At 50.8% G+C, this 22,865-nt stretch overlaps 1 protein-coding gene and 2 long non-coding RNA genes across 4 annotated transcripts in view; 1 reads left to right on the top strand and 2 right to left on the bottom strand.

The window, feature by feature from the left end:
- Positions 1-22,865, bottom strand: part of GRIK4 (glutamate ionotropic receptor kainate type subunit 4) — a 388,102-nt gene that overhangs the window by 39,878 nt on the left and 325,359 nt on the right. For both annotated transcript variants that reach the window (XM_072953873.1, XM_072953874.1), the window contains one exon: positions 57-170. In XM_072953873.1, coding sequence (XP_072809974.1) covers positions 57-170 — 114 coding nt within the window. The remainder of the gene's footprint in view (positions 1-56; positions 171-22,865) is intronic.
- Positions 5,952-9,785, bottom strand: LOC140691091 (uncharacterized). The gene is made up of 3 exons (XR_012066552.1): positions 9,541-9,785; positions 9,108-9,336; positions 5,952-6,130 (listed from the first exon to the last, which is right to left on the bottom strand). It is a non-coding gene; the product is annotated as an uncharacterized lncRNA (long non-coding RNA).
- Positions 8,345-11,039, top strand: LOC140691092 (uncharacterized). Its single transcript, XR_012066553.1, has 2 exons — positions 8,345-8,504; positions 10,088-11,039. It is a non-coding gene; the product is annotated as an uncharacterized lncRNA (long non-coding RNA).

Here is a 22,865-nt window from a genome sequence, read left to right on the forward strand (position 1 = left end):
GTGTTTGCATGCAAATAACTTTAATGCCATAAATGCTTATAAAATAAATCTCTTACCATATGAACTCGGTAAAGAATGCTAATTCCCAGAGTCATGAATGGCTTCGAGAAATCAATCACCTTCTCCCGTTCAGCCGTAATGGTGAGGCCTGCCACGGCCAGATCTGCTTTCTGAAAGGAACAGAGAGGGACCATCAGCGGGGTGGCCACATGAGAAGGCAGCACGGGGACTTGTGACCAGAGGCTGTCACTGATAGGGAGATGTTGCTCTGGTCTGGCTTCTCTGCTTGGGGAGTGACCCCAAGCAGCCACGGCATCGCCCAGATCTGAATGATCCCGCATCAAAGGACATGGCTGTGGAAGCTGTAACTCACGTTCATTTGTGGGTAGACCCCTCCAAATACATGTTATAAAAACAGGGCATCACTACAGACTGTTCAGACTGTTCAGAATGCCCCAGGAAGGGCAAACTGGCAGATAGAACTTCTGGATACTCAATACGGAGCAGTTTTTTAAAATTCAACTTATTAATTGGTTCAGTCAACAAAACTTCGCCGTGACCCTGTAGTGGGTACGCTTTGGTGACAGGCTTTACAATGAAAGAGAAAAATGATGGAAGCACAGAAGTGAGAGGCAATCTAATGCAACCCCATTGACCCCACGGTGACCAGGAAATTGAGCAAGTGGCCCAGCATCGCTAAGCTTGTCCCTGTCAGAGCTAGGACGGCACCTCAGGCCTCCTGGACCACTGGCCGCTTATGCTGCTGTCAAGGGTAAAAATCCGGCAGAATTAAAAGAAAAGCCTCTCATCATTTTCATGCAAAATCACCAGCGTCTGTCCTGAAGATGTTTCCCTCCTTTCTTTGCCTCCGCCGTGCACCTCAAGTGCCCGCATCTCAGGAGAGCCTGTCCTGAGTGAAGGCCCTCTGGGAAAGGAGATGCTATTGGCTTCTTCAATACTCCTCTCTGTCCGGAAGTTCTTCCTTGTGTCTAACTTCAATCCAATCCTGTTGCAAAGCAAGCTCACTTCCTATTGGTCTGCTCCCCTATACATGGAGCAGTGGGAAACGCCCAGAGCTGGCGTTCAGTCCTGGCCATGCTCCGCCCTAACTAACTAACTGACTAACCAACCAACCTAGGCTAGTCGCCTCATTTGTCTGGGCTTCCTTAATCTCATCTGCAAACCGAGGATGTGGGGTTAAGACAGTGCTAGGATGCTCCCCAGCAACTCCCGAACAGGGATTCTCAAAATGTAGTCCAAGGCTAACCGCGGCGGAATCACCTGTAGGGCTTACTGAGATGTGAACTCCTGAGCCTCCTCCCAGACCCCCTGGTTCAGACTCTGGTGGGCAGGGCCCGGAATCTGGATTTGTAACCAGCTGCCTCGGCGTTCCTGACTTACACCGACATTTCAGAACCATGTTTTACAACCTGGGCATGTGTCTTGGGCTGGCCTCCCTTGCGTTTACATTTTAGCTTAACTCCTAATTCTGGCGGATCAGTTGATACAAAAGGTGAAGAAAGAGATGAGGAAAAGCGGGGTGTCCAGCAATCCACAAAAAGGCCAATCAGCTCTGAATAAGTACACTCTCACACACACACACACAGGATTCTTCCCAAATCTTTGCAAAGGAAGTAGGGAGAGAGAGGTGCTGCCCACCGTTTTACACACAAGGGGATGTAAGATTTGTGTAAAGAAGGACACACCCATTGGCAAAGGTCAGTTTCTTCTCCATCTCAACCCCAGTCCTCCACTCGCAATTCACGCTAAAGCAGCCACGCGATCCAGCGTAGGTTAACAGCTCGGGACCTTACAAAGTGAGGCCAGGCTTAAAAGAGACTAGAGTGCAGATCTAAGAGATTTTTAATAAAAAATGAAAAATGTGAATGACTCATTGTGCTCCTTCTGTATTTCTCCAAGAGAGTGTTGATGGTGGCTGTCAAGTAACTCAACTCTTGGGGAGAGAGTGAAGTGTGATTAGATTAGTAGTGCCTTCCTTTGGGGGACTCTTTAGATGGTTGTCTGGGCCTTTCAGAGCCTCAGCCCCTTAGTGATGGTGGCACTGACTTCCATTCAGCCCGAGAGCACAGGTGTAAAGGGACAGAAATCCACCACAAAGGCACAGCAGGTGCAATGCCGGTTCCGTGCTGGGGGTGGTTTGCAGCCAATCAGCAGCCAAGCCCTGCATGGACTTTGGGAGGAGGGGACAAGAGTTAAATGGGTTGGAATGAAAGAACTGAAGAAAAGATTTGGAAAATAAAAACTGACAAGATGGACAGGAGGTAAACACAGCATCCTGTCCTTTCTCTGGTCATTAAATAAAATAGATACAAGCAACCAAAGTCAACGACTCTATCCTCAAGGTTCTTTTCCTCCCACATAGCTTTCTTTCCAAAAGGGCAGACTTCGGATTGAAATTTGGAAATCATTTCACAAGTTTATACAAGTTGGCCAGCAAGGACATTATGGTTAAAACAATTCCATATGGAGAGAAAGCTGGAAATGGACGGCATCCCAGGAGGGTGCTTCCCTGGGTACGAACAGAATGACCACACACCCAGGGGGAGCGTTGGCCCCGACAGGGTGCTTCTGCCTAATTCACGAACAGACACATCCCCAAACTGGGCCAAACGGAAAGACTGCCTCCTGAGGGCACCGCTGCCTCCTTGTCCCCAGCCTGTCTCTCTTTCCTTTGTCCCCACTCAAGAGTAAGCTGGGGGCAGGGGAGGCAGAGAAGGAGGGATGAGAAGCTAGAAGAAACCACAGAGGTTTTGTGGTGGTTGTTTTTCATATTTCACTGATTCAGCAGAGAACAGTAATCACGTACCTTGGCCTCAGTGCTCCCCGGGGTATCTGCCACAACCTCGTGGGATCAGGTTAGTCCAAAAGGCACACATGCCCTTATTTTGCCTTCGTTAGAAAGACATTATGCCGTAAAGCAGTCTTAGATGAGGAGATAATGTGTCATGAAACCAAAGTACCAACCAAGGGGGCTGGGACTGCAAAAATGCTAGCAACTGAGGGATTCGCGGGCAGGATGATGGCTCATCCGAGCTCTTCTGCATCTCTGGCCACTTGTTGGGGAGGGCTGTGCTCTTCGTGGAAAGAGCCATGGACAGGACGCCAGCAGACCTGTCACAGCTGGGCCACAAATTCACCGTGACCTTGGGCAGGTTATTCTACTCTCTGGGTGTTAATTTCCTCCACTGTGAAATGAAAGGCTTCACCAGATGCCCCCCAAGCCCCCTCCCAGCCCTAAAATCCCAGGCTTTCCTTTTGCGGGGCCAGGAGAGGAGGAACTTAGTCTAACTGGCCCCTATTTGCTCAAGGAGATGATGGCGGTCCCAGAATCCAACGCTTCAGAGAAGTGGAGGAGGAAGGTGTTTATCAGACCATTCAGGAGCAGCAGCTGACAGGGGCCTGGGGCCGGGAAGTCAGGACAGGTCGGGAAGGTGCAACGCCACCTGGAGAGAGCAGGTCTGGAAGTGTAAGCCTGGGGGCTGGGAATCCAGAAAAGGGTGAGACTCCTGGAGCCAGAGAAGGGAAGAGGACTGGGAAAAGGGGACAGGCAGAGAGCTCTGTGGGCATCACCACGTTCCTGGTGGGTGTGTGTGTAGGTGTGTGTGCATGTGTGCACAGGGGTGTATAAACACATTCCCTTAGAGAGAAAGACCTCTCTCCTCTCCCCATTTTTGATTGAAAGTGTTCTTTGAAGAGCTTAGGGCTCTGCCTCTGAGAGATGCTCTCTTTTATCTCCTAGCTGTTGTGGAATTTATAAGGAGAGGGCAGGTTGGAGGCAGCCTGGGGGTGACTTCTAAAACATACAATCTTTGGCCTCCTGGGTTTTAACAGGGGTCAGCCGCCTGCCACCATCGCTATCAGGGTGGCCTGAAGGCTCGAGGTGGCCGCTGCTCTCCTCCTGGGACCTGGGGACTGGCTGGGAGGAAGCCAGCGCGTTCAGAGCGCGCTCTGGTGCGTGCCTGCCTGAGCCTGCTGTTCCCGCCCTGTGCTTCCCTGAGAATCCCACCAGGGAGGCTTCTGCCGGTAGCACCAGATCCTGAAAGACCTGAAGGGACAAAGCTCTCCCTGTCTCCTTTTCCTCCTCTTTTAGACTCCTGCTGCTCACTTTTGGGCAAAATTCAATCCCCTCCCCTCAGTAGCACCCCAGCACCAGGGGCAGACCTTCCACTGCCTCGGTCCTGCCCCATCCTCGCCGAGCTCCTCCCTCGCAGGGAGCCCAGGTAATGAGAGGATGGGGCAGGTCCGAAGACCAGGTTCTGCCTTTTGCTGACCATGTGTCCATAGTGGCTCCTTACCCTGGGACTCAGTTTACTGGGCCATACAATGGACAACACCTGCCAATCAATATTACATGAGAGTTAAGAGAGATGACAGGTTTGCAAGAGACCTATAAACTCTGCACACTGGGGTCCTGCCACGCCTCTCAGGGACTGTGAAGGCAGTAGAGAGGGTGGCTGAGACTTAGCTTTCAGTGTGGGACAGACCTGTCTGGACTCTGTTACTTACTTGCTGCATTACCTTGGGCAAAAGTCATTTAACCTCTCCAAACCTCAGTTTGCTCCTTTGTGAAGTGGGGATAATAATAATTGTACCCACCTCCTAGAACTGCTAAGAAAGTGAATGAGACGATGCTTATAAATGCTGAGCATGGGGCCTGGGTGGAAATAAGTACCCGATAAATCTTTGCTGTTAGGATGATAATGATGATGGTGTGATGCTGATGAACTTGATGAGGATGATACTCTCAACAGGGGCTTCTGGAGACAACATCTTAACCCAGGGTGAGCTGTGGGAATGCCTGGGGGGGGGCGGGGGCAGCCAGGCCTGTTCTACCTCCATGTAGGCGAAGATCTCTGCACATTTGGCCCCTTTTCCTAGGTGACCTGGGACAGGTGCACAGCTGTACTGACACAGGGTGCTTCTCTGGTGTGACTGCCCATCTCTGAAGATCCACGTAAGGACCCTCTGAGGCCTCACACTGTCCTATTGCTGGGGAAACTCCAGGAAAACCTGAAACCCAGCTTGAAAACCAAGTGCAGGCATTCTCCACCGCCTCTTCCTGGTTATGTGATTCTCCTCAAGGGACAGCAGATTAATGACCCCCCAGCTTCCTTGGAATCCTTGGATCCACTGTGCTGTCTCTGATCAGCTTCCAGACCTTTTCTCTCTGGCTTTCTTCCACCCCTCCACCTCCCCCTGCCCCGCCTCCCAGTCCCCTGGGCTCCTGCCCCGGGGGGGGGGGGGGAGGCCAGCAGCCTCTACTCCTTTGCCAGTCACATCCACCCAGATCTTGTTACACCTGCTACTCAGGCCCCACGGTGCCTCACATTCTGTGCTGTCCTTTATTTAACTCTGTAATTGTGTCACTTAACTCTGGAAAGCTTTGGGAGGCTACAGTTGCAATGAGAAAATGCTACAGAGAATAAGGCTGTCCTGAGCATTCCTGGAAGACTTCATTCCAAGGTAATTGTCTCTGGAGATCCTCTGTATATTGGAAAGGCTTACAGAATTCCAAGCAAGGCCAGGCCTGAGGCGGTGAGAGCAGGGAGGCATCACTCGTAAATACCCAGATAGGACAGAGCTCCAAGACCAAGACTGGCTTCCCAGGGAGGGATAACAACATGTCAACTGTGGTGGAAGATCGGGGTGGAGGGGGACGTGGAGCCACAGAGCTCATCAGGACCCTGGTAGGCACTGTGTCATGGGCTCTGCCCTTGAGTGTGGGATCTCAAGGTAGGCAGAACCCACTGCCCCTCCCCAGCAAGCCCTTCCTCTTTAATGCTCAGCATCCCCTCAACACTCTTTGCTGACTCTCCGCCTTGCTCCAGGCAGTGTGCAAGGTGCTGGGACACAGGGGTGAGCAAACACAGGTGTGGTCCCTGATGGAAAAGAGCTTACAGTCCAGTGGAGGAGGCAGGTAGTCATTGGATTGTTGAAGAAAAACATCTTTAAATTATAGCTGAAGTAAGTGTTACGAAGGAGCCGTCCGCGGCACTATGGAAGGTAGAACAGGGGGCTGACAGAGTCTGGGAGGTCTGTTGGAGTGTTCCCAAGATGAGACTCAGTTACTTGAACAGGAATTACCAGTAAGAAGGCCTGGGGTGGGCACCTGCAATAGAAGGGACAGCATGTGCAAAGGTCCTGAGGTAGGGGGGAGCTTAGCATATTCCAGGGGCTAGACAAAGGCCAGAGTGTCTACGGCACATGGCACTGGGGAGCGGGCTGTAAGATGAGGCTAGAGAGACAGGCAGAAGATGCAATACCTTGAAGAGCAATTGAAAGGCCTTGACGTATTTCAAGCAGGATCAGATTTGCAGTCCTAACGTGTTATACCACCTCTAGCCCTTCCTGTGTCAATTTACTAACTAAACAGTTCATATGTGATATTTCACTCAGTGCTCACAACACCTTTATGAGGGAGGTTACTATCATCACCCCCACTTTACAGATCAGAAAACTGAGGCACAGAGAGGTTATGAAACTTGTCCAAGGTTGCACAGCAAGTAAGTGGCAGAGCCAGGATTCAAACCTGAGCTACTTGGCTTTAGAGACTGCATCCTGAACCCAAAACAAATGCAATTGGCTCTAGTGAATTCAAAAGACTGAAGAGAAGCAAGAAACAGCCATCCTCATTTTTATCCTCACTTCTTTGCCATTTCCTCCACTAAAGGCAATCTGGTGTCTACGCCACCATTTCACCGTCACTCCACCTGGTTAGCAGTGTCCTCCATGTTATAAATTCTACAGGATACTTTCTAGCTTGTATCTTGCTGAACCTCCTAGCTGACCACTCTCTCCAGCCCCCGCCTGGCCCTCCTGAATGAGGCCAATGTCAAGAACACAGCTCTCCCTCCCTCAACCTGCTGTTTCTTGTGACTACATTGGCCTGCTTCTTTGCCACCAAACCAAACTGGGCTCAAATCCCAGCCCTCCGGTTACTGTGTGACCATGGGTAGGTTTCACATCCTCTCCAAGCTTACTTTTCCCATCTGTAAAATGGGGGTAATAATCCCCAATCCAGGGCTGTTATGAGGGTAAATAAGATAATACATACAGTGCACAAAGCACAGTACCTGGCATCTAGTAGGTCCATAATAAATGGTGGTTATTAATATTCCTTTTCTAACAAAATTCACTTTTACCTCATGACGACTGCACCCACCCTCCCTCTCCATGTGTTTGTGGGGGGAGGTGAGCTCCACATCCTTCTACTCCCCCATCTTGATCTCCGCTCCTCCCTGACCTCCCGCTTGAAAAATTATCCATGATCCCCACTCCTCCAAAGCTCAGCCTGGGAGTCAGACCCTCACAGTCGGCCCCCTCCTCTGAGTTCAGCCTCATTTCCCAGCAAAGCCCCCGCAGCCAGGCAGGCTCAGCTGCCTCTTACACACCTTGTACTTTCCCACAGCTGGAGCGCAAGCGAAGCCACCGCTCCGCCCTGGAATAGCCAATGAGAACTCTACTCTCCAAGGTCCATTCACAGTTCACCTCCGCCGCAAAAACTTCCCTATCATCTTCTCAGGGACACGCCCTCCCTCCTCTCAATTGCCGAAGGAGGTAAGACACTGCTCACACCGCTCAGGAGGCACGTGCCTTGCATTGGAACAGGGGGCCTGGGCTCGCTCTTAACTCTGCTAATAGCTGTGTGCCCTTGGGAGAGGTCTTACCTTCTCTGTGCCCTACTTTCTTCATCCATAAAGCGAGCACAGCAACAGTTCGCACCTCATGGAACCTCTAGAGGAATTAACTGAGCTGCTCATGCAAAGTCTATGCCTGGCACAGACTAATTCTCAATACATGTTACCTCTTACTATTTTTGTTGTCGTTGTGGCCTGGCAGGGGCCAGGTCTTCAAAAAACTTAACATATATAGTATTTCCAAGTTGCCATTGGCTCCATTTAACAGACAAAGCAACCGAGGCCCAGAGAGGTTAGTAATTTGCTCAAGCACGCACAGCTAGGATACACAGAAAGCTAGCTTCAGATGTACAGATTCTCAGGACTGCTTCCTTACTCAGGCTGCACTGTTCACAGTGACTTTTCCAAAGTGGACACACAGTAAGTGTCTAACTAACAGCCAGTGCAGCCAGCAGGGCAGGGTAGAGGAGGACGACCCTCACCTCTGGCCCTCTCTTGCTGACAGCAGAATCACGCTGATTTCTGACGTGTCTGCAGGCAGGAGAGATTTTGTCAGGCAGCTGGGTCATCATAACCAGATTGAGGTCGTGCTCCGGATAGTCACGTACAGCGCCTCATCCTCCAGCCCTGAATCCCCACTAGAGGGCTCCCTTCCCCCCCTTGCCCCTCCGCAGGCGGGTTCCTGTAACTCCGCGGGCAGGGCTACACAGGGAGCCCAGGCAGAAGGGGAATGGGTGAGGGCGGCAGTCAGCGAAGGGGCGTTAATTACACCCCAGGAAAGAGCGGGATGCTGAGGACAGGCCCGGCCGGAGCCAGGCGGCCAGAAGAGGAAACACTGGCTTCCAGGTTTGCGCCAGCCTGCGGTCTTCTCCTGCTGCGCCGATTAACATCTGCAGCTCAGCCCATTTCAAGTTAGATTATCTGCTCACTTCCTGACTTTTGATCCATTTACCTGCTGGGTGCCTTTCCCCCTCCCTCCTCTGCCCCCACCTAGTGAGCGGCCCAGAGAACCTGCAGTGATTCACGGGGGTCACCACGCTGAGCGGCCATGGGATCTGAAGGCGCCGGGGAGCTCACTCCCACTCCCGGCTCCGGCTCCGGCACCAGCAGGAACCATCATTCAGACTCCCTAATAATAGGCCTCGGGAAGGCGCCCAGCTGCTCTCCTGCCTGCTGCACAAGCGGGGGGACTTCCCCTCCACCCGCCGCGGGCGGGGGTCACGCGGCACCTGCAAAGTGTGCAGTGACCTTGCTCACTGGGGAGACTGGATGTCAATCCCACTTCTAGGTACAAGGACAGGGACTAGGAGTGGAAGCCAGTTAGTCGCCTGTGATGAGAGCACACACACACACACACACACACACTCAGACCAGCCTGCTCCCTGTTCAGGGGGAGGTCCTCATCAGAGCCTGTTCGAGCCCGTCAGAGCCCCAGCCTGTGGGATTTACCTGTGCTCCCTGGATGGAGCCCAGAGGAGCGTCAGCATTCCTGAGGAAGAGCAGTATGTTCGTAGGTCCAAGGGCTCCCTGGTGCCTCTGCTTCTAGAGGTGACAGCCTACTCTCAGGGTTGGATGGATTTCCTTAGAGTTAAATTAAAATCCCCATGAAATATTTAGTTGGCTCAGCTCAGGGCTGCGTAATTGGCCTATGCGGGCAGATTTTAGACAAGAAACAGGCCTAAGGAAAGAAGGATTGACAATTCATTTATGGGTAAAGTCATGCGGCACGGGCCCAAGCTGGGTCAGGAGGTCAAGCAGATGCTGCTGACCTTTGACTTTTGTCACAAGCTCCCATCCCTGGCCATGGACCCTCTTGCCCCTTTGGGGTCAGACAGATCTATGTCTGAATCCCAGCTCTGCCATTTTCAGCTGCGAAAATTACCTGAAGTCTGTGCTTCAGTTTCCCTGCCTCGAAAATGGGCAAAATCATGCCTATTTCTTATGATCATTGTGAGGATTAAATCCAGTAACCCATGTAGATGGAGCTCAGGGTTAGTCCTGCCCCTGACAACCTCCCCTTCCAACTGCAGCCGGAGGGGTGTTTGAAAGCTAAGGCATTCTCTGTATTGCCTTTTTATCCTTTTTTTTTTTTAATGCCATGGACCCCATTAGTGGGTGAGACCTCTGGGGAAGTCTGTTAACCCCTTGTTTAAAAATGGCTTAAAATGTTTATTACATTTGCTGTATCATATGACTGTACTACGTAATACATAATCACATAATTGTGATGCAGTGACAAGAGCCAGAGGTGGGTCAAACAGCGACACTCAAATGGCACCATTGGTGACAAGGTCACAAGCATGGTTAATACCATGATAGTTGTTGCCTGCATTCAGAACCGAAGGAAATAGTACATTTCAATTTGAATTTAGGAAAAAATGTAAATTTTTCCCTTCTAAGTTTCTGGTCTGTCTTGATGCTATCCCCAGACCCTTGGGTGTGCACGGATCCCAGGAAAAGAACCCAGAGACACTTCCCAGTTTGCTGATGATGGTTCTGGACCACCAGGCGCTGTCACGGCCTCCCACGTACCACTCCCCAGCCACACTGGCCTTCATCCTACTCCTCAAACACAACCGGTTCATCTGCACCTTGGAATCTTCACATTTACTCTCTCCTCTCCCTGCTCTGCCCTGCCCTGGCCTTGGTGAGGCCAGCTTCTTCACACTGTTCAGATCTCAGAGTGGCCTTCCCCAAGCGCCCATCTAACAGACGCCTCTCCCTGACGCTCTCTGTGTAATTATCCTGGGTTTTCTCTTCACAGCAAAAATCACTATCTGCAATGCTCTTGTTCGTTTATTCATCTTCTTGAATATTGTCTGTCTGCAAAACAAGCTCCGGGAGGCAGGAACCTGCTGTTTGCTGGGTCCACACGTCTCTCCGGAGCCTAGAACAGTGCCTGGCATGTGGTGGGTACCAAACTGACGGAAGGCACAACCAAATGAATGAATAGAAGAATCAAAGGAGCTGCGAATGAAAAATATCGCCTGCCATATCAGTACCCAAAGGATGTTGCAGCCACCAAGCCATCGGCCCCTGCAGCGCCCCCGGTGGTGCAGCCTGAGGGGACTCAGGAGGGAAAGCACAGGACATCAGATGCCGAGATAGCTAAGGTACACATCAAAGGAACGATTTCCACAGCCCAGGCTCTTGCATCTTCCCATACATAGAAAAGCCCTAAATTCCTTAACTCAAGATACCTGGTTTTCTTTAATTAACAGTCATCTTTTGATGTTCCGACAACCTGGTCTTTGTTGCAAAAACTCCTGTATATCCTGGCTCCTCCCTCACCTCTTTGGAGCAGTCCCTCAGAGCTATCTGAGAGGCTGTCTTCTGGGCTTAAGTCCTCAGAGAGTCTACCAAATAAAACATAATTCTCAATTTTTAGGTTGTGCTCTTTTATTTTTCTTTCAATCAACAGAGCTCAGTTCATGCTAGTTTCTCACCTTGACTCTGAGCTGGGGGAGCAACTGTGCAGCAATATTTCAGCTAAAAGGACACGCTCCGTGGCCAGCCTCGCCCCTCACCAGCCACGGACTCTTAGGCAACCTCTCTGTACCTCAGTTTCCTCATCTGGAAAGTGGGGAGACAGTAATAATGCGTACTTCATAGGTATGTTGTGATGACTAAGTGAATTAATATATGAAAAGCACTTAGATCAGTGCCTGGAGGAGGAAATGCTACAGAAGTATGCTATTATTTTATTTCTTGTTGTTGCAAGTCAAAGTATCAACTCTATTTTAAAAAAAAAATGATTGTTTCAAAAACATCAGATAGGTTTTAAACAGAGTACAAAAAAAAAAAAACCCGTGATTGGAAAACTAATATGTATTATAGATGTCATACAGTGTTTCCGTAGTTGAGACATGAAAAGGAAACAGCCCTGAGAGTTTCGGTCCTGGCAGCTGCCAGGGACGCAGAGACACGCTGGGAGGCTTGAATTCTGTATCCTCGCGCTGCAGAACCATGGCCATTACCACCATCATCATCACCCCTGATTTTCTGAAGATCAACCAAAGGTTTACACGCCAAATAAAGAAAGGAAATAGAATTCTATCTAATTTTTCAGGATGATACGCTCATTCCGAATCCAAACGCTCCTTATTTCCCAATCGAATTGATAAAACCTCCCGCCACATGACACTGCAGCCCTCAGTAGGTGCTGCGATAAGAGGCAAGAAATTTCCACTGGTGAGTTTACACACTTCTGCCAGTTTCCCATCCCTGCTGGCAGCCAGGAAAGCTGGCTAAGGTCTGGGCCGCAGTGTGGGGCCCTGACATGGAGCAGGGCTAACTGGCCCACGTGGGGATCAAACGCGCAGCCCTGACTTTACAGGCAGAGGGCCTGCACTGACCCAGCTGGCTCTACACCTATTAGGAAGGCCTCTGGGTTCCAAGCCGGTGCTTATTAAGATGCTCAGGGAGCCTCAGGCCGCAAGGCTGACCACTGCTGGAGGAATCCGACGGTACCTCTAGCCCACGGTACTTTCTTTTATTTCCCTTTCCACTCGTCAGCCCCATATTTAGGAATGTGTGATTCCCAGGTCTGTTATTAGGGCTGTTTTGTTGGGTGAGATAAAATACTGGCCAGTTGCCGGAACTTCCAGAAGCCTCCCCTTTGCCCCCTCTCAACTCCAAGCCAACAAGCCCCCTCGAGTGCTTCCCCCACCCCTTACTGCCCTGCTGGGCAGAAGGGAGGCCCCAGCTCTGCCCCAGACTGGACCCTGAGCTGCCCTCAAGTGCCGGGAAGGGTGAGCAAAGATCTGACCCACCAGATCCCCGAACTGGAGAGCGCGAGCCTCTTTCTCATTTCTTATCAGCATGTGCACAAATCAAAACCATTGCCAAGGCTGGAATTTGACACAACACTGTAAAATGATTATGAATCAATAAAAATGTAAAAAAAAAAAAAAAACCATTGCCAAGGGCAGAGGGCATTTCTCAGGGCTCCCTGCAGTTTTTCAAAGAGCAGAACTAGAGATGTCATCGTCACTCTGGCCACTCCTCCCAGGTGATGAAGTGCATTTGATCCATTTCAGAGAGATGCTGACATGGCTCACGTGCCCACCCATAATAACATCCCCAAAGTTCTTTTTCACAGGCTGCACTTGAGCCCCACAACAACCTCAAGGTCGCAGCAGACAATTTAAGACAGGAGAACAAGGCTTAGCAAAGATGGTGTTCGCTTTGGGATGATGGTCACCTTTTGGGAAGAGGGAGGGCATGGAGAGTGATAAGAGGCATTTTGCGGGAGAGGTGGGGCGCAGGGTGTTGTGATGGTATATTTCTTGACCTGGATTGTGAGTACATGAGTACATTCCCTTTGTGATCATCCATCAAGCTGACGCTTACAATTTGTGTACTTTTCTATATGTATATTTCGGTTAAAATGTTTTTTTGAAAAGTTAAGTGATTTGCCCAAGGATAAGAGAGAATGGCTATCCTCAAGCCTGACACTGAGCACTCTGTTGACACCTTGGAATAAAAATCCCAGAAAATACACACCAGGCTTCAGTGGCTGCATTATTTGTGCCAGAGTCTGGTATCTCCACACACACGAGAAAGGTAAGCTCAGGCATGATGGATCTGGCTTATCTCTGTTTAAACAGCTGGGTGGCTTCAAATTCAAGAAAGGCTAAATGGAACATCTGAGTGTTTTAACTAGACTTGCATTTGCATCTGGATGGAGAGAAGTACAGATCCCTCATCTAGTCCAAACAGCAGAACAGATGATCAAACTTCCAGAGGAACCAGCTCTCTCTCTCTGCTGTGAACACTAAGCAGAGCCCTGGGGGGAACGTGGCCTCCCTCTGGGAGCTGCAAACACCCTCCAGCACTTGTCAGCCACGCCCTCCCCAGATGGGTCTTAACACCTGGAGGACAGCAGCAACACAGATGGGCTTAGAGATGATCATACTAAGTGAAGTAAGTCAGACAGAGAAAGATAAACAGCCTATGATATCCACTTATATGTGGGATCTAAAAAAAAAACCGATACAAATGAACTTATTTACAAAACAGAAATAGACTCACTGACATAGACAACAAATTTATGGTTACCAAAGGGGAAGGGAGGGATAAATTTGGAATTTGGGATTAACTAGTGTATATAAAATAGATAAACAACAAGGACCTAATGTATAACACAGGGAAATATATTCAATATCCTGTAATAAACTATAATGGAAAATAATCTGAAGAAGTATATATACATATGTATATAAAAGAAATATATACATAATGGGAAAGAATCTGAAAAAGTATATAATATATATGTACGTGTGTGTGTGTGTGTGTAACTGAATCGCCTTGCTGTACACCTGAAATTAACATGACATTGTAAACTAATGATTCTTCAATTTAAGAAAAAACCCTGGAGGAGAGGGAGAGCCGTCTGTCTCATGTTCAACAGTGATGCTTCTGCAGCAGTTTGTGACAGAGAGCTGTCAGAGGGTCCTGAGTTTAAGTGTGCTTCTTGCTAGCTATGTGACCTTGGGCAAGTTACTTAGCCTCTCTGAACTTTCTTTTCTCAGGAGTAAAGTATGAATGGTAACAGCTTCTATTTTATAGAGTTGCTGTGAGGATTCTATGAGTTAATATACAAGGTCTGACCCACAGAAAAGGTTCAGCGCTCCATAAATGTTTACTGCTATTATTACGACACCACTCCTGATTCTGGCATCCTGCCTCCATCCTCTGTCCATTGGCTTGAAGCCCCCGAGACTCGGCCTCTGCTTTGGGCTGTACCATCCTGCATTTTCTGAAGGCTGAGCCCTTTTACCTGATTTGCTGCTACTGACTTCCCTTCGCTTCTGGCCCGGCCGACACCAGCTTACACATTTGCTGTCCTTACTGACCACATTTAACCTCTGTTTTGATCTCCTGCCTGTATTTCACTGTCACTCCCTGGCAGCCAGCCAGGCCCCCAGTCTGCTGCCATCCAGGACCCAGCAGCTCCGCTCAGGGTGTGTCCTGGATTTGGATAAGGGATCCGCTTAGCGAGAGCCGACAGTCTTTCCGAGCTGCCCAAATTCACTGAATGGACCACATGCCGCCATTTTAAAAGATGGAGGCCTTTGTTCAGTTGCCTAAATTGCAAATGTAGGCACAGCTGGAGCAGAAGTTTGTCACCAAGCAAGGGAGCCCATCTGAGGGCTGCAGAGGATAAAGAATAATGAATGTTGTAGGTTCTGGGAAGGCTGGAGCAGAACAGGCTCTCAGATGGCTGTCTCCAGAGCTGCCAACACTGCCGTTGGCACGACTGAGCCAGCCCTGGTCTCACGCTGACAAATGGCGGGATGTCAGTTGCTCCTGACAAGCTATAGGACAGCAAGAAAAATGGGCTGTGAATAAGCCCCCCAAAGCATACAATGATCCTGGCCAGCAACCGAGATGGCAAGGCCAAACCACGGCAACAAGCAAGTTGAAACCACAAGACCTTCTGGTGCAAATTCATTTCCGTGAGTGAGGGCTTGCCGAAGGACAGAGGGGACTGTCACATTCAGATGCTTTGAAGCAGGAAGGCCAGGGATGAGAACCGCCTGCCTACGAGGGGCGGGGGCGGGGAGGGGGGAGTGTGCGGCAGCAAGATCTGATGATGGAGGCGCTGCTAGGTAAGCAAAGCAGGGGTGTGTTCAGGGCGCTCCCCACAGCACTGCAGAGGACACACTGTGGCCCCATTTGAGTTTGGAGTCTGATTCTGCCACTTCTCAGCCATGTGAGCTTAGACCAGTGAACCTCAGAGCCTTTTTGCTCATCTGTAAAGTGGGGGTAATAATACTTTACCTTGTGAGGTTCTTTTAAGATTAGATGAGATACTTGTTAAGCAACGCCTAGCACTGTGTCCGGCAGGTCACCAGCATGTCGCAAACGGTGCCCATCACTATCTTCAAAGCAATTTCCAGCCAAGGGATGGGCCAAAGGTCAGCCTAGGGAGCCACCAGTGGTTGAGCACAGCACACAGGAGTCTCAGGAGAGGCGACTCAGATGTTCAGACAGGTGATCCGGGCGCCTGCGCCACGGTGTTCAGGCTGCCGCTGCCCCTCCCCACCTACACACGTACTCGAGGGTATGAAGCCGGTGAGCACAAGAGGGGAAGGCTTATTGCAAAAGCAGTTGGAAGATAAGTGTGTGTGCGGTGGGGACTGATGGAAGCCACAAGAGTGGAGAGAGGGGACTGTAAAAAGAGGAAGCAAAAGAGGAGAGGGGGTCAATTTTAGAACCAGACAACTCACCCCGGACATCCCCACCCCATGCAGAGGGGAAAGAGGCGTGAGGTGGCTTCAGCTCTTCTTTCTCAAGACAATACTGGCGTGGGAGGTGCGGCGGGGCTGAGCGTACAGCGGGGTGAGTTGGAGGCCTAGTGGTGGGGAGGTGGGGAACGGGGAGCCCGGGAAGGGGAGGCAGGGATTTATAGGAAGCAATGCGGGCAGCAGGGAGGCCCCGGGAGGGCAGCCTCAGGGAAAACGTCATCTCCTGCTGCCCCAGCCTGCTGAACACACCAGCACTTCTGGGCCACCAGTGTGTTCTCCCTGTTACCAGTCAAAAGGATCATCTGAAACCTGCAACTGGGTCTCAGCTTTGGACTGTTCTGTTCAGGGCCTCAGGTCTTTGGGATCAAGGGCTATAGTGGTTACTTCTTTTACACATGCCTTCCCAGCATCCCACCATCCACCCTTCCATCCATCCATCCATCTAGCCATCCATCCACTCATCCTGGAACTCCTTAGTGCTGTGTATGCTGGAGCCTGTTCCAAGTGCTACAGCTACACAGATGAACGACAGATGTAGTTCCTGTTCTCAGAGAACTCACATTCTAGTGAAGGGAGACACACAGTGAACAGAGTATCATAATAAGCAAGATGATTTCAGCTGGCTGTAGTTTCTTTGAAGACAATACAACAAGGTGATGGGGTAGTGAGTGACTCAGAGAGAGGAGGGGAGTCCCTTAGGGTGGCAGAGATATAATGCCTCTTGGAGGAGGTGACACCTGGATTAGACCTATATAATAAGGTGGAAACAGTAGATTAGAGACTGGGGGAAATGGGCTTTTGATAGAAGGAAGGGCAAATGTACAGGCCACTGCTGGAACCGAACGAAGAGAAGGCCGGGGGTGAGGGGCAGGTGGCGGGAGACGCAGGGCCTCGGGAGCCCTTAATTAGTCCTTCAGGTCTTAGGGACCTTGGTGAAATCGTGGCTGATGCAAGGCGGGGCAGTGGGGGACATGGTTTTGCTCACTTAGCAGGGGAGCAGGTGGAAGCTTAGGGAGATTCACCACTAATTTCAGGTTCAGGGACAGACCCAAACTTCTAACTCAAGGGATCTTTTCTAAGCCCAAGGGAACACGTGTACTTGCCACCACTGCCACCACTTTGTCACCTGACAGACATGGCCCAGAGACCCTCCCTCTGGAGGGAGTTCCTGATCCTTGTGTCCCCTCTTCCCGCAGAGGGCCGGGGGCGGGGTGGGTCGGAACAGCATGGCCACCACCTCCACATATACATTTTGGAAGGCTCCTGGACCTCACTCTGCAAGAGCATGACTAGACACGTGATGTTTCAGGTTCATGTTGATTCAGTTTTGTGTAAGCTTGTGTAGTCTCCGGACAGGTGTGGCAGGGAGGAGTTAACCCGGGCCAGCCTGGGAGGGGAAGGGCCGGTCCGGGAAGCGTATGTCTCGCGGGAGCAGGTAGACAGGCATGCCCATGTCTGTGTGCCTGGGGACTTGGGAATGGATGGAGGTGAGACCATGGAGCTGAGCTTTAGGCCTGGAGACAACGTGCAAGCAGACCCTTCCGTGGAGAGGTGGGTGACAGACGGCGGGGGGGGGGGGGTGAGGGGGAGGTTAATCCATGCCAGACACATGGAGGACATTATAGTTCATTGATTTCTCCCAATAACCCAGGGGTGGGTGCTACTGTCTCCGTTTTGAGGATGAAGACAGAGTGGGGTGGGTCAGAAACACTGGGTGGCTTGCCCAAGCCCATGCAGAGAGCAGGGGTCTGCGCCTGGGGGTTAATGGTGTCGGGGGAGGGGGTGTGAGGACGGGCAAGCTCGCTCAGGCCCCCCATTTCGCTACCACCTGCGTCCTGATGACCCCCAAACAGAGCTCAAGCCCAGCTCTGCCCTCTCGCTGGCCTTCCTCACCCACCTTTCCAATTTACTGTACTTTTCCACCCCAAAGTCCTGCCGGCACTCCAGACCCATCATTTACTCCTCACCTCTGCCGTCTAAAGCTACTCTTTTTCCAGGCACTGTCTCTCAGTTCATGACTTTACCAGGCACCTGGCATCCGAAGCTGAGACCAGGAGTCAGCCAGAGCGTCCCCGCCCCCTCCCTGCTCTCTCTCTTTTCAATAACCAAGCGTTTCTCTGAAACGCCTGCTTAATCCATCACTGCCACTCGGATCTTACTGCTGCTGTCATCACTCGAGTCTTCACTGGAATTACTCAATAGTTTCTGCACCGGTCTCGTGGCTTCTGGTTCCTCCCTACTCCATCTATCCAGTTTAGTGGATGCCAACAGCATCCGTGGCTCTCAAACGTGGACACACATTGCAACCGCCAGGAGGGCCTGTGAAAATGCACGTTGCTGGGCCCCCCTCCAGAGTTTCCGATTCAGTGGGTCTGGATGGGATCCCAGTATTCGAGTTTCTGACTAGTGATACTGAGGTTCAAGGACCACACTTTGAGAACCACTGCTCTAGCATTTATTTCTAGACATCACTGCCCTGCTTAACGAGACTCCAGCAGCTCCCTCCTATCTTTAAAATATGGTCCAAACTCCTTACGGTGATCTTCACAATCTGTCCCAGACTTTCTTTCCAGCCTCAGCTCAAGCTACTGACCTCCCTTCAACCTACGATGCAGCCAGAGTGCAGGATGCATGTTCCTTACACCTGTCATATATTTCAAACTCCGCGTCTTTGACCACACGGCTCCCTCTGTCTGCAACAATTTCCCCCGTGGTGCTTGTCAAATTCCTGCTTGTCCATCAAGGTCCAACCTGACTGTTACTTCCCTTAGAGGTGTCGCAGTGTGTTAGAATGACTGTGGATTTTCATGTCGGGCTTGGCTTTGAATTCCAGATCAGTCATTTGTTAGCTGTGTAACCCTGAGTTAGCCTCTCTGTTAAGCTCGAGTTAACCTCAGCTTCTTCATTACAAACTGTGAATAATAACATTTATCTGATAAGATGGTTATTGGAGAGGAAATGACGCGACAGAAATGCCTGGCAGATGGTACGTACTCCATAAACAATAGCTACTATTATCCTGAGCTCTGCTTTAAAGCCTTGCCTGGCTCCCTAGAGCTGAATTCATTCTTTCTTTCTTTCTTTCTTTCTTTCTTTCTTTCTTTCTTTCTTGCTTGCTTGCTTGCTTGCTTTCTTGCTTTCTTGCTTTCTTTCTTGCTTTCTTTCTTTTCTTGCTTTCTTGCTTTCTTTCTTCCCATAAAATTTTGTATGTGATTCCATTTTGTATATATCACATGCTGTGGTCTCATTATTTTTATACACTGGGCCTCATTCCTAGTAAAATCAGGGCCATTGCACAAATTATAAAAATTGAGACTCCTAGCAGACTTACAGGGCACATGACTTGGCAAACTAAAGATGTCTTTGTAGGAAGAAAATTTGCAGGTGGATACAGCCCCACACCAAGAGCACATGCTGGGTGAGCCACGAGAGGGCTGGGTTTCAGGCCCTACTCACCCCTTGTACTATACACAACCTGCACAACCATCCTCGGAGGCTCTATGTGTGCAGAATGTGAGCTCAGTGAAGGCAAGAACTGGGTCTCATTCAACCTGAAGCCACAACCCATGTTGAATCAATGCATGTAGGGGAGGGAGTGTTGCCTGAGGAAAGGAAGTACGTAAGGAGGATCAGTGGGGCCCTGGCCCCAGGTTCTTATTCCTAGAGAGGAGGGGAGTGCAAGAACCAGGGTTAGTAACATCAGAGACACAGGCTTTGGAGAATAATCAGCAGCTGAATTACTGGATGGTAAATGAGGACATGCTTTGGGGAACAAGACAGAGGGTGAGTGTCCGGGAGCTGAACTGGAGCTCTTGAAAGCACCTCCTGACCTCAGGCTAGAGCCTGGGGCATGGCTGGGCCTGTAGGTGGCACCTCACCTCTGGCATGTGAGGTGGGCAATCAGGACCAGAGTATTCTTAGGAGATACTGAGATAACACTTTCCAGAGCTTCCTTCCCCACCCCTGCCCCAAATCAATTCCCTACTGCCTGTCTCTTCTGTTTCACAGCAAGCCAATCTCTCAGAAAGCTTTCAGATGACTTAATTAATCCATTTTCATTTCTTCTGCAGACCCTCACTCTCCTCACCAGCTGGCACTCGGTGGGGAAGGCAGAAATAATTCCCAAGGAGCGAGCCTTCTGACAAATGTCCCGGCTGCATCTAGACACCCATGAGGTTTGGAGGAGTTCCCGGTCTGGAGCTGCTGGGGTGGCTCTGTACGTTAACTGAACCCCAAAGCCCCTGCGATTGCCATCTGCATCCACTTCTTCAGTGGAAAAGAGCCATCACGGGGCAGGGGGCGGTTCTAAGGACCAGGTTCTTAGATGCCTGCTGTCTTCCTGAATCTGTGGCTGACCTTCCCTGAGCTTCACGTTCTGTGAGCCCCAGGGAGGGAACAGGCTTGACACTGCTTCCTGGGAGATGAGGATTTAAGCTGTGCATCCCCACAGGTGATGGACAATGTCATTCCTTGGTCCTGCCCTGCTTCGGGCTCCCCTAGCAGCGTACTCACCTGTCTCATGCCCACACCGGAGCAAACGTTTCTTTTACGTGTCTGCACTCCCCCACCTCCATGCCACCTAGTCTGTAAGCCCTCAAAGACAGAAGCAAATCTCACCTGTCCTTTTACCCCAATCCTCTAGCACAGTGGCTGACTCACTGTGTTAAATTGCTATCTGCTGATTGATTAATCAATTGATGGCCTGGTTTTCTAAGCCTTGGGTTGACAGCTGGGTTGATAGAAGCCTGCTGAGGAAGAACATCCCTAAGTTTATCCAAGGAACGCTTATCGCCAGGCGCCTTGCTCTGTATCATTCAAAAGAACTATCTGTTAACACTTTCCTGGGTCCCAGGCACTGCATTAGGTACACATGGATGTCAGGATGAACAAGACTTTGTGCTTGTCCCCCAGGGCTGCCAGTCTCACTGCCACTAAGACCCTAACCCAGCCACCCCCACTCCTACTCCACTATTGGAATACGATGTAGTTTGTCTTTGTAACATTTGTAGCACTTATCCCATACAACCTCGTGTTAAAATCACTTCCGCTGTCTGCCTGCCCGTCGAGCTGGAGAGCTGCCAAAGGAAAGGGACCTGGTTTCAAATCGCAGCACTTCCGGGTGCTGGCCTCTCTGGGGCTGTGCGTTCCCAGCCTGTACAAGGAAGTATTACAGCCCCCACCTCTGGGATCACGGGGCTGAGGATGTAAGTGTCATCCATGTGTCCCTCTCAAACTGGCCACCTAGAGCACCCTCCCTTCTGCCATTCTCCTGGGCCAGCCTATCCCTTCCTCTCCATTCTTTTGGCAAGTAGACGCAGAGGACAGGAGGACTGTACCCAAATCACTCTCTGCTCCAGCCACCAGTTCTCATGTGCCCCTCCCTCATGGGGCAGTGAGAAGACCACAAGATGGGGGTCTGAATAGGGTCTGAGTCTGGGCTCTGGTCACTTGCTGTGAGTCTGACCTTGGGTTAATTGCTGACTCTCTGAGCCTCCATTTTCATCTGTAAAATGGAACAATAATCCATGCCTCTGGGCCACGCACAGGTTAAATGAAAGAGTGTGTGCAGAGCTCCCCCACAGTGCATGGCCCTTGTCAGGACTTACCACCGCGGCCCGCTTCTGAGGCTCAGCTTTGAACAAGGAAGAGGTGCCTTCGGCAGCAGACACCTCCATTCTAATTCTCTACAAAGACACGGATGCGAGAGGAAAAAGAAAATCTGTAGGTCCACAGTGGAGCCCACTGCTGAAAGCTGGTGACAGCCAGGGAGGGCATTGGCTGGGGCTCAGGCTGATGGTGGGAGAGGCTTGGAGGACCGACCATGGTCTCCTGGGGAGGGCGCCCCTCGCCCCCGAACAGGGAGAGAGGGAAGCAGTCGCGGAGGCAGACACGGGAGCCCAGCTGTATGGGCAGCAGCCAACACAGTCATCTCCGAAGAAAGGCAGAGTGGCTGCAGCACAAAACTGCTTTTATTGGCTTTTTATCAGGTGAGTGAAAGGACTCGAGTGACAGAAAAGAACCTTTGAGACCTCAAAAGGAGACAGAGTCTTGTAAAGGGAAGGTCTGATGAGAGGGAGAGCGAAGGCAGTTGTGGTCCAAGATGCAGCCCAGGGCTCTGGTCCTTTTATTCTCAAGGACAAGAGCCTGTGAATAATGAACCAGACAAGATGGATTTCCCCCCTTCCAGGTCTCCGGGGGTCATATGCAGGGGCTGCTACCTGACGTGCATCCTTCTAGAAGCCACCCCAGGAAGCACTTTTGCCAGAGCCAAACAGCCCTTCCTCTTCTCCTGAGACGCAGGACTACCTGAACTCATGCTTAAAAGTCTACCTGAAGGGGGACCTTCCCTACTCAGTAGGCCCTAGAATTAAACACTGAAACCCCACAGTGTCACCATTTTCTCCTGAGCATCCTCATCCCTAATGCCTTAATTCAGGCCCCATCCCGTCCACCTGAGGCACTGGACTGCCCGCCATCGGATGAGTATGCCTGTGTCTGTCTTCCCACCGCCAATCCATCCCCCTCTCGCCCGCTGGACTAACCTCTGGAACCAGAGCCAATTAGGCCACTGCCCCCTCTCTCGGAATAAAACAAACAGGCCACTTCACTCATCCATAGCTCTCCATCAGAGTTTAAATCTCCAAACATATAAATCCGGTCACAACTGGCCCCGACCTACAGAATTTCTCTCCTCCCCTCCCTGCCACGCCTGACGCCAGCCACACGGGGCCACTCACGCTGCTTGGCGTGAGCTCAGTGTTTGCTGTACCAAGAATATTTTTTTCTACTGAGCTGATGCGTCTCCATCCTCAACACTCTGCTCGGTGGTCCTTTCCTGGGTGAGCCCTTCCCTGCTCATCCCTGGGCATACCTTACCCGTGCTTCCTGCAGACCTACCCCCGCCACTCACTACCCACGCGACCTCGAACTGGCTCCTTATCAGCTTTATGACTCA

This window comes from Vicugna pacos, chromosome 33 (genome assembly GCF_048564905.1).
Source record: "Vicugna pacos chromosome 33, VicPac4, whole genome shotgun sequence".
Lineage (NCBI taxonomy): Eukaryota > Metazoa > Chordata > Mammalia > Artiodactyla > Camelidae > Vicugna > Vicugna pacos.